A 14293-nucleotide genomic window follows, 5' to 3' on the forward strand; every position below is an offset into this window, starting at 1 on the left:
GCATGGAGTGCCTGGCGCAGATTCCTGCAGATACTGTGAGCTTGCTGAGTAACAGTCAGGTCAGAAACCACAGGAGGGTTTGGTGGGAGGGGGGTCGGGGAGGGGAGCACTTTACGTAGTCCTGGAGGCAGTAGGCTTTTCTGGTCGGGTCTGTGCCGACCAAAACCAAACCAGGCTGAGCCAAGCTAGGGCAAAGAGAGCAAACCGCGATTCGTGGGCGCCACAATCTGCTATGTGAAAATGTGGGCGGTGGAGGGAACAGAGACGAACTCACGCAGGATGTTCTTGGCCATTTCTATATTGTTCTGTGCAATCATCAGAGCTTTCTGGATGTCCTGGTAGGAGTAGCCCTGACTCATGAGGTGCTCGATCTCGCTGCTGATCAGGGGGTTGGCCTCCCCACCCGCTGTGCCGCCACCGCCGCCGGGCAGAGCGGGCACAGGCGGGACGGGGCTGTGGCGGCGCTCTGAGTTGATCCGTCTGGGCAGCGGCTTTGGAGGTCTCTCCGGTGCTTCGGCTGGCTCTAAAGCAGCTAAGGGAGAAAAAGAGGAAGAGGAAGAGTTTGGATTTAAACAGCAGCTAAAGGTCGACGTGAAGAGATCATTTATTTAACTGGAAACGGCGCTGCAGTTAAAAGATGGCTCATAATTATAATTAGGTCTGAGGGAAGAGACATGTCCTTTCACACAATCTGAAACCTTTTCAGCTTTCCACTGCAGTGACATTTAACAAAGCACTGCGAGAGGGCCGGCTGCAATCTGCCAGCTTGTCAGCTTGACGCAGAGTGATTTAATTGGCTCTCAGATTCAAACATGCAGAGTGCCCGTGTGTGGTAAATGTCAACCCAGCATCACTGTGAGAAATCAAGAAACAATTGCTGAATAGACTTCCTGCACTGTGGCTAAACCTCAAGGCTTGCAAAGGCATGACATGCAACTGTCTTGTCATCACACCTTCACCAGATTTGCCATCGTCTTCACCAAATGATGGCAAAATTGGAGCTCAATCTTTAAACTAACTAAAAAGCTAACATTTTCAGGTAATAAGTAAGCCAGTAGCAAGCTCCTAATTTATGCTTTGTGTGTCTTTGGAAAATCACTGATGGATTATTGATACAAAAAAACTTCTTCTGCTTCACAGACCTACAGAGGCAGCCATGAGTCACACAATTAACCAATAAAAACATCTCATAAACTTTATTTGTATCATCTCTAATTTTAAGCTTTGCTTTCTAAAAGCAAACACCACATTTGATTTGTTCAGTTTAGAGAGGTTATGTTGCCGTGTTAAACTTACATGCAGCTCCAAAATCTGAATCTAGGGAAAGGCGGTTAAAGGCTGCCACGGAGGACGAGCACGACGATGAGGAGGATGAAGATGAAGACAGAGACCCCCCCATTTCTGAGAAGGTCCGCCGAGCAGGGGGCTGTGGTAGCCGGGGCTTTGGGAAGTCGTAGCCGTTGTCCTCTTCCTCTCTATCCTCCGCTGCGTGGTCTCTGGGCCCGTTGGTGACCGGCAGGGGAGGCAGCTCTGAGTAATCTGAAAGGAAGGAAGATAATCTCATCGTAAAACCACCAGAAAAATTCACACTGCAGTGTCAGAGTCCCCTCAGACAGGGAGTTGAGGGGGATTTTTAGGCTGTCTGGTTTTGCGGTTAGAAGAAAATACCTGAATCTCTGGCTTGCTGTGACCTCGGCTGGACGCTGTACATGGCGTCATACGATATCAGCCCGACCTCTGCACCTAGCGTGAGCCTACAACAACAAATGATGGGTTTAAAGCTCAGACCACGACTCAAAGATCTTTCCTAAAGTGCCTTTAGGAAGGTTTGAATACCGCGAGTTGGCTGCAGGGGCTTGAGTCTGTGTCAGAGGCTGAGGGGGCCTTTGGACTTGTAGGGTGTCTGGTACTGATGGGACGGCAATGGGGCGAGATGAAGGGATCATGTACTCAGAGTCTTCCTCGCTGTCACACGCCTCCTCTCCAGGCACTTGCCTCAAACCTTGAGACGATCTAGGAACAGACAGACTGTGTGAGAAGAGGAAACATCGTGTATAGCTTCCAGATCACCGGTCAATCTCAGGGTCATTTGGACGTACCTGTTTGCCAGTGAGTAGATGGCATTGGCCGAGGCTGATGGTTTCACTTTGGGGTTGTCGTAATCTTGAGAAACTATGTCAACAAAATTCTAGAGGAGGAAACAGATTTCACCAATTTTAGTTACTTCACCCAAAAAAACTGAATATAACTTAGGGTCGTGTTTTTCTTCTGCCAAAACTAGAGAGCCAGTTAGAACTGAAGGGTTTAATCCGGTGTATCATAAGCCTGGCGGCCCACCAGGCTTTATTTGCCTCCCCGCCAGACTAAGTGTTTATTTTATTTAAACAGGTTTTTTTTAAAGTACACATGGTTTCTAGTTAATAAAAAAACTCAAGGTAGCAATTAGATGGACTCATTTTACCATTTATTATTGGGTGAGCAGTTAATTTTAAAGATACTTTAAACTACTTCTCCTTTGTCAACCTTTATAATAAAGGGATGCTTGTCATATTCTCAGTTTCAGAAACCCCATCCTATTTAACATTTACGAGACTACAATGGGTGAATATTGTAAATAAAGTTTAGTTTAGCTTTTTGTAGCACATCTGTTTCATGGAAAGGGGAAGACTACTTCCTGGTTGCATGTTACCGACACTTGGAAATTTGTGATCTGATTTCTTTGCTGCTCAATCTCAGCAACGCATTCTTTAAAGCAGGCATGTTATTACGCAGGACCACACAGAGAGCTTCTACAACCCCTGGCAAAAAGTATGGAATCACCAGTGTTGGATGAGCAGTCATTCAGACATTTCATGCTGTAAAACAAACTCGGATCAAAAACATGATACAATATTAAGGTCATTCCAAAGTGCAACTTGTTGGCTTTCAGGAACACTCAAAGAAATGAAGAGAAAACATTGTGGAAGTCAGTGAATGATACTTTTATTGACCAAACACAGGGAAATAAATATGGAATCACTCAATTCTGAGGAAAAAAGTATGGAATCACTCAAATTGGAGGTAGAAAAAAGGACACACCCAGTCTATTTCCTTTCCCTAAATGGACACCTGCCCCAGATTAGATGTGCCCGTTAGTGTGCAGATCAAAACACCTGCAGTCATGACACCTTGGAGGGCTGCTGGACGAAGTGGAGTGGCGAGAACCATGACTCCAACAAGAGAAATGTCCCTTGAAACAAAAGAGAGGATTGTGAAACTTCTTGAAGAAGGTAACCCTTCACGCATGGTTGCTAAAGATGTGGGCTGTTCACAGTCAGCTGTATCCAAGATATGGTCCAAACACAAACAGCATGGAATGGTTGTTAAAGCCAAGCGTACTGGTAGACCAAGAAAGACATTAAAGCGTCAAGACAAACAACTAAAGGTCATTTGTCTTGAAAACCAAAAAAGTACAACTAAACAGATGAAGCATAAATGGGAGGAAGCTGGAGTCAATGTATGTGACCGAACCGTAAGAAATCGCCTAAAGGAGGTGGGATTTCAATACAGGAAAGCTAAATGAAAACCAGCATTGACACCTAAACATAAAAGAACGAGACTCCAATGGGCTAAGGAGAGGCAATCATGGACTGTGGATGACTGGATGAAAGTTGTCTTCAGTGATGAGTCAAGAATCTGCATTGGACAAGGTGATGATGCTGGAACTTTTGTTTGGTGCCGTTCCAGTGAGATTTATGAAGAGGCCTGCCTGAAGAACACAACCAAATTTCCACAGTCCTTGATGATATGGGGCTGCATGTCAGGCAAAGGCACTGGGGAGATGACTGTGGTTAATTCTTCTATCAATGCACAAGTTTACATTGACATTTTGGACAGTTTTCTCATCCCTTCAATTGAACAGATGTTTGGAGATGATGAAATAATTTTCCAAGATGACAATGCATCGTGCCATAGGGCAAAAACAGTGAAGGCATTCCTTGAAGAAAGACACATTCAGTCGATGTCATGGCCTGCAAATAGTCCAGATCTCAACCCAATAGAAAACCTGTGGTGGAGATTGAAAAAAATGTTCCACAAGAAGGCTCCAACCTGCAAAGCTGATCTGGCAACTGCTATCAAAGAGAGTAGGCACCAAATACTGTTTGTCCCTCATCAAGTCCATGCCTCAGAGACTAAAAGCTGTTATAAAAGCCAAAGATGGTGCAACTAAATACTAGTGATGTATTTTGAATGGTCTTTTATGTGTTTTTCATGATTCCATACTTTTTTCCTCAGAATTGAGTGATTCCATATTTATTTCCCTGTGTTTGGTCAATAAAAGTATCATTCACTGACTTCCACAATGTTTTCTCTTCATTTCTTTGAGTGTTCCTGAAAGCCAACAAGTTGCACTTTGGAACGACCTTAATATTGTGTCATGTTTTTGATCCGAGTTTGTTTTACAGCATGAAATGTCTGAATGACTGCTCATCCAACACTGGTGATTCCATACTTTTTGCCAGGGGTTGTACCAGAGGGTGCCAATTTCTATGTTGTAACTAGAAAGAGCAGCTTATGCATCATAATAGGGAAAGAAACATTATGGAATGTCTGATTAGAGAAGGATTAGGATAAGCATATGTTGGAAAAATAAAAATTGTACCAAAATATAGCAGAAGACTTAAAGGAGGAAGAGGGGAGTGATGATGATGTGACAGTAGAGTCTGATGTTCTCTTTATTTTATTTTACTGAAACTAAAGAGTTGAAAGATCTTTTGATCACTCAGATTTTAACCAACCAAATCAGATATGCTTAGACATTAAAAAAAAAAAAAAATAGATAAAAACAATTAAAAATGTCTTCTAAAAATAATACTGGTGTTTCAAGTTTTGCAACTTTTAATAAGTTAATTCGGCATATTCTTTAGTTTTTTTTACTAATCCCCCTGAATGTTCCCGAGATGAAAATTATGGTTACGGAAGACCAAACTGAGCAGCCCAGGAATGATTAGGGAGTGTTCAGAATCAGATGTTTCCTAAAGACATATGGGTCTTATTCATGAGGAGTGATTGAGGAGGAAAAGACTGAAACTTTTTTCACAGAGTCATCCAAGGAGAGTGATGCCTGCTCGCTGTTATCAAACATGTCAGATAACTTCAAAAAAAATGAGAAAACTCAGACTCTTGAAGGCTGTAAGGCTGAAGCTGACAGTGTAACAGAGACGTTAGGGCACCAAACAGAGTGAATAAGCTAGGAGCAGACTTGGTCTTTTAGTGTTATAAAGAAGAATCAGACTGTATGAAGTATCTGTGATGGCGGATTATGCAAGCAGACAAGCTGTGAAGTTTGTTTCTTCCTGAAGTTTTTGAGAGAAGGCTTTCCACAAGGCTCAAATTGTGGAAGACTGGCTCACATTCTCTCCTTAATTAATCCCAACATTGTTCCATCAGGTTGACGTCCGGATTCTTCCGCATTGAACCTGCTCATCTGCGTCTTTATGGACTATTCTTTTTGTACTGGTTGCGGTGGTAACACAAACTGTACCCAAACAAAGCTGTGAGCAATAAACTGATCAAAATGTTGCGTTACACTAAAGAGTTTCTTTCAACTAAAGTTCTGTAGCCATTAACTCTGCAGAGAGTTGACGACCTCTGCACGCTATGTGGCTCGGCACCTGCAAACCGCACTCTGATTTTATGTGGCCTACCACTTGTGGCAGAGTTGCTGTCGTTCCCATTTGCCTCCTCCTCGTTATGACACCACCAACAGTTGACCGTGGAAAGTTTTGTGGCATGGAAAATTCAAACTTGTTGCTCAGGTGGCGTTTTATCACAGTGCAGTGCTGAAAATCACCCATTGCTTCACAAATGTTTGTGAAATCAGTTTGCGTGCTCCAGTGCTGGATGCTATGCAGCTGTAGCCACAGAAGTGATTTTGACTGATGGCTAAAGTGTATGAAAAATCCCTTAAATTTGATTAATAACTTTATTTAGACATTGGCCTAAGTAAGGTAAAAATAATTTTATTTTTTTAAGCCCTGTATCGCAGTCCCTAGCTGTGTCCATGCTTAGCAACAGGTTTTAGCCAACTACTGTAATAAATGTTTCTTAAGTCAAAAAAATCCACTATAATGAAGGACATGATGCTGAATAAGGTAAATTGAACTTTTTAGACTTTAATTCATGAATCACAAAGCAACACAGTTTGGGATCAGATTTCTTCCACAGGGATAAGTTGATTTTTAGAAAACCGTAAATCTGAACCCAGCACTCACAGGTGAAATAAACATGAAACAAAAAACTAAAGCCAGCTGCAGGAGAGGCTTAATAATGCAACAGTAAACCATGTTGATTCACTGATGTGTAGGAAAAATGGGAGGAATTATATAGAATTTTCTTATTTGAGCTTTATGTAATGTTAAATAATGATTTTCCCTCATCGAAAACATAAAACTGGTGTGTTCTTTTGACTCATTAATGAAAGTCTGAGGAATCCTTGAATCTCCACTTCCTGCCTATTTGCCCCATCTAAGTTGCTAAAATACTTCAAAATGTTGAAATATTTGAAGTCCTTGAAGCGTAACCAACCCCCAGATCAACTTTCTTTGTTATAAACTCTATTAACAGGTTATGTAAGGTTCTAGTTTCTGAGTGAATTTTGAATTTTTTGTGCAAGTTTGCTTAATTTGTCAATATTTTGAGATCAGGAATAAAACCAGCTCATTCAGACACACGGCCCCGTCCCGAGGCGGGTCAGGAGTTGGAATAGTGAGACTGACGGTGACAAACACCGACCCAGAGCGTCAATCAGCTCTGCAAACATGTGACTCACTTGCAATGTGAAAACATAGTGGAATGGGTCTTTTTCTCTGCTCTGACCACTGGTGACTGTATACTGCAGGATGAACGATTGCGTAAGACGGACTGCAGTTCTTAGGAAATGGGAGAAGCTCATGTTAGAACTCACCGTTTACTCAGGACGCTGCAGAACGTTGTCGCCATAAAAGCTTCCAACAACCCACATAGAAAAGTTGATAAATTTATCCACTGATTATCTTTTTTTTTAGGAGGTGGGGGGAGTAGAAAAATAGAGCGACAAAGTGCTGAAGTTAACAGTTCTTCTTTCCGTGCCCTCCAATCATCTCCACACTCGGCCGTGTTTCTTGGCTTCGCCCACTTTCGTAGAATTTTTCAAAATTTGCCGGGTTTAGCTTTCACAGGCAGGTTAGCTACACTTTAAGCCCCAAACTGTATAATTTTTACCTAGCATTCATTAACTTTTTCTAATAAACTCTAATACCATCAATAAAATGGTATGAAAGATAAAGAAAAATTAATTTAAATTGTTTAATGATTTAAAAAAAAGACATCATGAAATAAATCCTGGGCTGCTAAAGACTAAATTTGTGGAAGCTCTAGTGATGAGCGACCTGTCAAAAATAACAGTCTATATTTAGGAAATGCTATCCAAAGTCTTTTGTGGACAATTTCTACAAACATTAGATAAATCAGATGTTGTGTGTGTGTGTGTGTGTGTGTGTGTGTGTGTGTGTGTGTGTGTGTGTGTGTGTGTGTTGGTTCTGACCAGCTGCTGGTCCAGACTGAGGGAGCTGTTGTTCTTCTGAGAGTCGGCGCGGTTGTCCAGCGCAGAGGGCAGCGCCAAGGGGAGGGAGTGTCTGTTGGAGAGCTCCCTGACACCTGCTCTGAGGTCGCCCCCCAGGCTGGGCACGTGGGTGGACGAGGAGGATGGTGAAGACGATGAAGAAGAGGGGGTGGGAGCTTTGGGAACGGGTCTGGAGTTCCAGTCAGCCATAGGACGGTTCGGGGGAGTGGGAGGGAGCTTATCTCGAAGGGGCTCCCCTGGAGTGCAGGGTAGGGGCCGTCTTGGATGCCGAGCTTCTGGAGCCGCCCCGCCTGCGTGGGGTCTGTCTGGAGGAGGGGGCGGGGGGAGATCCCGCAGTGCAGGGGGAAGTGGAAGAGGCTTGTCTTTGTGATGTGCTGCTGCCTGGAGGGGTGACAGAGACGGAAGGAGATGAAACACCAGAAAGACCAAAAGCCAAAGAAAATTATTTTCCAATGCAGGAAATAATCAGCTTAGAAGGAAAACCCATCAATCATCAGGGGGATTTAGATGAATGACAGCAAGAGGGAAAAAAATGTTAATCTACCAACAACTGCACTTTCTGTTTATAAGCAAAGACATGTTGCTGTGGTATTCGAGTAAGAGAAAGTAAAATAGAGTAACAGGGAAAAAGAAGTAAAAATATCCTAGTAAGGTGCAGAAATACTAGTTCAGTGCATCAAGTAGCATTGCACCAAAGTATTTTCAGCTACTCAAACTGCACTTTCAATCTTTTACATACAGTTATACAAAAAACTGCAAGGAGCCACATTTTTCATGAATAATTGGAGTTACATTCCACAAAAATGTATGCAGAAAGGCTGAGGTCCAGCCTGTACGGCTGGTTTGTGTTGCTCTGAGATTAAATTATCTGAATTTGAACCGAGCAGGAAATGAAATACTTAACTGTTAAGATATATGAAATTACAACAATAGTAGCTTGGAGATGTTTAAAACTGGTTTGACTGAAAGTTGAGCATTAAAACTGATAACAGATCACAACAGCAGCGAATAGTTTGTTTGTATATATGCAGGAATAAAACAAACAAATGAAAGAAAAACTTATTTTCCTTTAAAAGCTTAGACTAAAATAACCCTGACAGTATCATAATGTCAAATCTGTGTATTTAGTAAACACTCTATTTTTAATCTGAACTAAGGCGTTGGATGAAAATGATCAATCCTTTGAATAATTAACTGAGCTTATTACACTGCTTGACAACGAGGATCAACTGGAATGTATGAAGAATTGAACTGAAGGTATTTCTTTTGTTAATTGGTGCTGTATAAATAAAGTGAACCCAATTTGTTTACCTTACTGGTGGCCCCTGGACTGGAGGCACCAGGGGGGTTTGGAGGTCTGTGTGGTAACAAGTCAAGTCTGGGAGGCACTGGGGGAAGAGATGACTGAGGGGGCATGGACATAGGCGATGGGGGGCGGTCCACCTGGATGAGACAAGAGAGGCAACCGTGAGATCCAATCCATTAACTGTCGTACTTTCAGTAATAAATAAAACAGTTCCAACACATATTGTATACGACTGTATGTACAGAAGTTGCTGAAAAGGCTCGGTTAGGTGGTAATCGAGTTACTTCAAAGCAGCTCAGGTTGTCAGCAAGTCATGCATACAGATTTTCTCAGAGGCATTAAAACATGTAGGGCATTTCTAACACAGAGACGTGCGAAAAAGCTGCTTCTCTGGCATCAGGAACGATGGAGATGAAAGGCCAAAGTAACCAGATGTGAGCTATCAGCTCAGAAAAGGAAGACATGACAGGTGAGAATGTGTTTTATCTACACTGAGGTTGGTCTGAAGAGTCCCTTGTGGGTTGTTTCATAAAGAAAAAAAATTATTACCCCAATCTTTTTCCACAATCTTACCTTTGTGCCAGCAAGTTTGCTCATCACCAGGTGGGGGTCTTCAAGTCTGTCGTCATCGTCGTCGTCGTAGCTTGGCGATGGAGCTCCCTCGGCTCCCATGGCGGCCCGACTTGAGCCCCCGCTGTTGTCCTTGGGGTCAAAAGGATCTACGACAATCGGCTCTGTACCTTTAATCTCACACCGGCAGAAGGGGCATCCCGTTCCCTGACCCTCTGACTCCTGGAGCACAGGCAGAAAGCAAGGAGTGAAGACAAGCTGACAAGAAGCTGGAAACTTTATCGACACGCTCAAGAGCTCCTCAGGAAATCCACCTTGGCATGACAACACCGCCTTTCCATTTCCAAAAACAGATTTCTAGATTTTTTCCCAGCAGACACTTGGCTTGGAAAAGGTGAATAAAAATATTGACTTGGGTTTTATTATTCGGATGTTACACTAATCACGAAAGGTAAAGTTAGCTTTTGATTCTGCAGTGGGTTTCTGTTTTCCACCTAAATAAAGTTAATTGAGCTTGAGCTCAGAACGAATAACACAAATAAATGCAGACTTAATTATGTCCTACTATACAGAAGAGTGCCTACGCATTATTTATTAAAAAAAAAAAATAGAAATCGAATCCAGCTTAAAACTATCATGTCAGATAGATGAGACAATGCCACCCTGTGTTTTTGATAGAGTGCATTTTCCCATTACTCACGTCTGCAACTCAAAAGCCAAAACAGGCAAAAGGTTCGGCCAACTCCAAAGTTTTTAATTTGTCAAACCAAACGCTAAGGATCATCTGTACATAAAATAATGAAAAAAAAATTATGAGGAATAGAAATAATGAGCTGTGAAAAATATATATATATATATATATATATATATATATATATATATATATATATATATATATATATATATATATATATATATATATATGAAAAAAAATTTAAATTAATGAGCTGTGAAAATAAATATGGAATGCTGTGCAAATGCAAACATTGTGCCACAGCGTTTCTTTTACCCACTCGTACTTGGAAAGATGAACTCAAACGCTACGCTCTTCCAGAGAGGTGTAAGAGCGCTAACCGTAACCTGTGACATGCAAGCCCACCGACTCAAACCCCTTTGCTTCCACCCACTCTTGTACCTGCCAGGCGGTGAGACAGGAGGTGCACATCAGATGGCCACAGGGCTCGATCTTCACATCTTTGTCATTCTCCGCGCAGATTTTACAGAGCTGGAAAGTGGAGCCCATCTCACAGTACAGCTCATATTGTTCCTGAGGGCGGGAACAAAACAAAAAAAAAAAAACATGAGAAGACAGTAACATCACAGAGAACTGACGCCACCTGAGATCCTGCTGAGCAGAGCCTGGGAGGATGGGGAGCGATCAGTTAGAGCGAGGGGGCGTACGCCGAGTTTCGGTTCTGCACTGATGCAGAGATAAGGTCGGCAAGAACCGAGGCAAAAACTGCTTTTTACACATTTCCGTAATGAGTCGTTCTCGCTAAAAATGTTGTGACCTTAAAGGTCAGATGTATTAAATGAAAAAAAGAAAAAAAAAAAAACCTGAAAGATAAAACAATTCTGTCTTTCTGAACGAAAGTGACTCTGAAATTTGAGGACCAAAAAAGCCGCAAACCAATACGTTAATAAGCTGTTGAAGAAATAATTTGTAGGAGGAGTCATTTAAATAAAATTGGAAATTAATAAATTAAACATGTGTTTAATGTTTTCACAATTCTTCTTAACACTTTATTAAAATAAATAAAAAACATGCAATAGCTCTCCAAAGCTGTGCAACGAATTAATTGTGTCCAGTTAATTTTAATTTCATTTTAGCTGCAGGTACTGTAACGTAGTTGCTTATTTAATTTTTTTAGATATTTTCATATTCAAATGGGTATATTTCGTTACTCTCCTGCTGTAACAAGTGCATTTCTTCACTGTGGGATTAATAAAGGACTATCCTAATAATTTCTAACTAAATCTGATAAACAAGTAAGTATTGAATGGAAAAATAAGTATAATGTAGTTTTATTTTGCAAGAATAACAGTATGCACTTTCTATTGAGGTGTTACAGTGTGTTTAATTATTGACATATTCACTTTACTTTATGTTTCTATCTAAGTATTATTTAGATTATAAATATTGGACTGTGGGACTCAGTCTCTCAAAGCAGTGTTGAAGATATATTTTCTTCAAATAAACAAGTTTTAATGAAATAATAAAAAGCAACGCAAATATACAAAAAACCCTCCAGCAAAGCATTGTGGGTATGCAGTCTGGTGGGAGCACGGCTCTCACCTGTGTGACTTTAATATGGTCTTGAGGTGAAGGCTCACACAGACCCATCAGATCGGGGTTCTGAGTCCGGCCATCGGGGAATAAATAGCTGGGGGTCCAAAAGGAAATAAAGTGAAAATGTGCCCACACCAAACATCTCTGGTTAATTCAACAAGCATTTTAATTTAAAAGTAATTATTGTTATTAGAGTGATTATACCACTTGTATACCCAACAAGCTGCGGCGATGAAAACATCTGTTGAGTTCATTTGCTTTGCGCAAGTTGCTGCACATACAGTACACGACAATTTTACAAATGGGTTGGACGCTGTAATTACCATCTGATAAATGTTTTGTAGACACAGGCCGTGTACTTTACAGGCTTTCCCAGCTCAAATCGGAGTTTGATTACAGGTTGGGGCAGGCCAAGCACAGTTTTCATTAAACACAAGAATCACCACTGGCAGGAAAAGACGGGTTTCGAGCCAGCCGGGTAAACCACTGACTGAGGTCCGCATTAGAAATCAATGGTTCTGCTCTGGTTATGATAACAGTGTGGTGACGAGGGGGTTGGCGGTGGCAGAGCTAGATGATATGCCTGGATTCACTTGAAGCTGAGAGGCAGATTCAATCGAAGGCTCCAAAGAAAGGGGGTAACCAAGTTCACACAGAGACGAACTTAAAAGAACAACAAAAGAAATGACAAAAAAAGAGAGAAGATCTGAAGGGCACAAACTGCATGCAGAGACGAGGCTCAGAAATCTAGATGAAAAACCACAACAGATATAAATTAGTCAAACAAAAAGGGAACTTACAAGCCTTCTCTGAAACCATCAATGAGGGCCTGGAAGAGGGGCTTGTTATGGGGAATGGTTTGGAGAATATTCCCATCGGCTGTCACGTAACCGATGGCCCACTGGCCCAGTCGAGTGCAACTCAGTCGGAAGATATAACTGGGGAGGGAGAAAAAAAACGTGTCAAGTCATCTGAAAAAAATAAAAATAGATACCAGACACTGAAGACCAGAAATACGAGTAAACAAAAGGTAATCTCAACTTTTAGGATACACATACAAACTACTGAATACAGTAATTTGTGAATTGTGGTCCAGATTAGTGGTAGAAACTTCACCTTTGTTTCATTCACGTCGACATTAATCGAAATGAAAGGACAGTTTTGTGGAACCATTTTTTAAATTCAATTCCAGGAATCAGTCTCTGTGTTCACACACTCTTATCGGCTAATTCATTTGAAAAGAAAAAGAAGATGAGAGTCTGATACACTTCGCTTAAACCTTTTGAGAATAAGAAAAACCTGTCTTGAAACATTAAAACTGTAAGAGGAAATCTAACAATAAAACAAAGTGAAAGAGGAGCTTCAGATGAGTCAGCAAGAGACTGGGGTTTCTGGGCTCGATGTGCCGTCTAGCCTCAAGTTGGGAAATCTTTTAGAAAAATACTAGGAGGAACAGAGTGGCTTCGGAAATAAAGCTGAACTGGTCTCAGTGCAACAGTGAAGCAGGAAGGGTTTGAAGCATTTTGTGACTGATGTAAACTAGAAAAAAAAAAAAAAAGACTTGCATCAGCTCACTATAACTAGTTGGAAAAAAAAGAAAAAAAAAGTACAGCCATTAGGGAGCTCTGGATTGCTCTGGATTAAAGTGTAAAAAAGCAGCTTTTACATCGACCAGCAAGTGCTCTGGTGTTGATGTGGCCTTAAGCTGGCCAGGCCTGAAGAGTGACATCAACTTCCAATGCACAATCAGGCCATTGATGTAAGGTACCAGCGCCACGCCGCCCTGGGCTCTTTGGACTCGGTTCCAAACGCACCCACACAAAAATATGGCATGTACGGCTTAAGAATCCGTCACCAGGATTCAAGTTGTGATACTAAACAAACACGGACCGATTAAGGAGTTTTATTAAAAACAAGTCCTGAGAGCTGCAGCTAACCTGTGTCTGTGCAACAGTCAGTAGAAACACAATGTTACGCTCATGGTAAGGAAACAAAAGCCGAAACGTTTCTTGACATGACGCATGATATTTGTCTTCTTGATGTGTTTGTGCTCAGACTGGTTCTCACCTGCCAGGCTTGTGGATGAATTTCTGCAGCCGAGCTTTGACCTCATCGTATGTGAGGAAGGCCATGTACCCAGGGTGAGTAACAGCCAAGCTGTTCCAGTTTCGCAGCAGGGATGACCAAGGCTACCCACACACACAGGCACACACACACACACACACACACACACACACACACACACACACACACACACACACACACACACACACACACACACACACACACACACACACACACACACACACACACAACGGTCATAGGAGAAAGGCAGAGTGAGTCATAGTGCGTCAGTGAATGGACACAGTAATAAAGAGCAGAAATGGACTAAGGAGAAATGCTGCATATTGCAACATGCATGGGTTTTGTTCAAACAGCTGTTCGGTGGACATCAGTGGGATTTATAGGCGGATCCGGCCAGAGTCGTTATGTTTAATGGCAGATGAACGTGCAGAGTTTAATG

At 41.8% G+C, this 14293-nt stretch overlaps 1 protein-coding gene across 2 annotated transcripts in view; it reads right to left on the reverse strand.

The window, feature by feature from the left end:
* Window positions 1-14293, reverse strand: part of cbl (Cbl proto-oncogene) — a 43893-nt gene that overhangs the window by 3728 nt on the left and 25872 nt on the right. Inside the window, exons 5-16 of one of the 2 annotated variants that reach the window (XM_088011924.1) lie at window positions 13837-13958; window positions 12570-12707; window positions 11776-11863; window positions 10615-10746; window positions 9483-9701; window positions 8915-9046; window positions 7565-7984; window positions 2100-2188; window positions 1837-2013; window positions 1669-1754; window positions 1297-1539; window positions 275-532 (exon numbers count right to left, since the gene is read on the reverse strand). In XM_088011924.1, the coding sequence (XP_087868050.1) occupies window positions 275-532; window positions 1297-1539; window positions 1669-1754; window positions 1837-2013; window positions 2100-2188; window positions 7565-7984; window positions 8915-9046; window positions 9483-9701; window positions 10615-10746; window positions 11776-11863; window positions 12570-12707; window positions 13837-13958 (2104 nt within the window). Of the gene's footprint in view, window positions 1-33; window positions 533-1296; window positions 1540-1668; window positions 1755-1836; window positions 2014-2099; window positions 2189-7564; window positions 7985-8914; window positions 9047-9482; window positions 9702-10614; window positions 10747-11775; window positions 11864-12569; window positions 12708-13836; window positions 13959-14293 lie in introns of those variants that run through there. The other variant, XM_014968414.2, reaches the window with a different exon arrangement.

Source organism: Poecilia mexicana, unplaced genomic scaffold (assembly GCF_051168715.1).
Source record: "Poecilia mexicana isolate PSO_F unplaced genomic scaffold, ASM5116871v1 scaffold_13, whole genome shotgun sequence".
In the NCBI taxonomy this organism is placed as follows: Eukaryota; Metazoa; Chordata; class Actinopteri; order Cyprinodontiformes; family Poeciliidae; genus Poecilia; species Poecilia mexicana.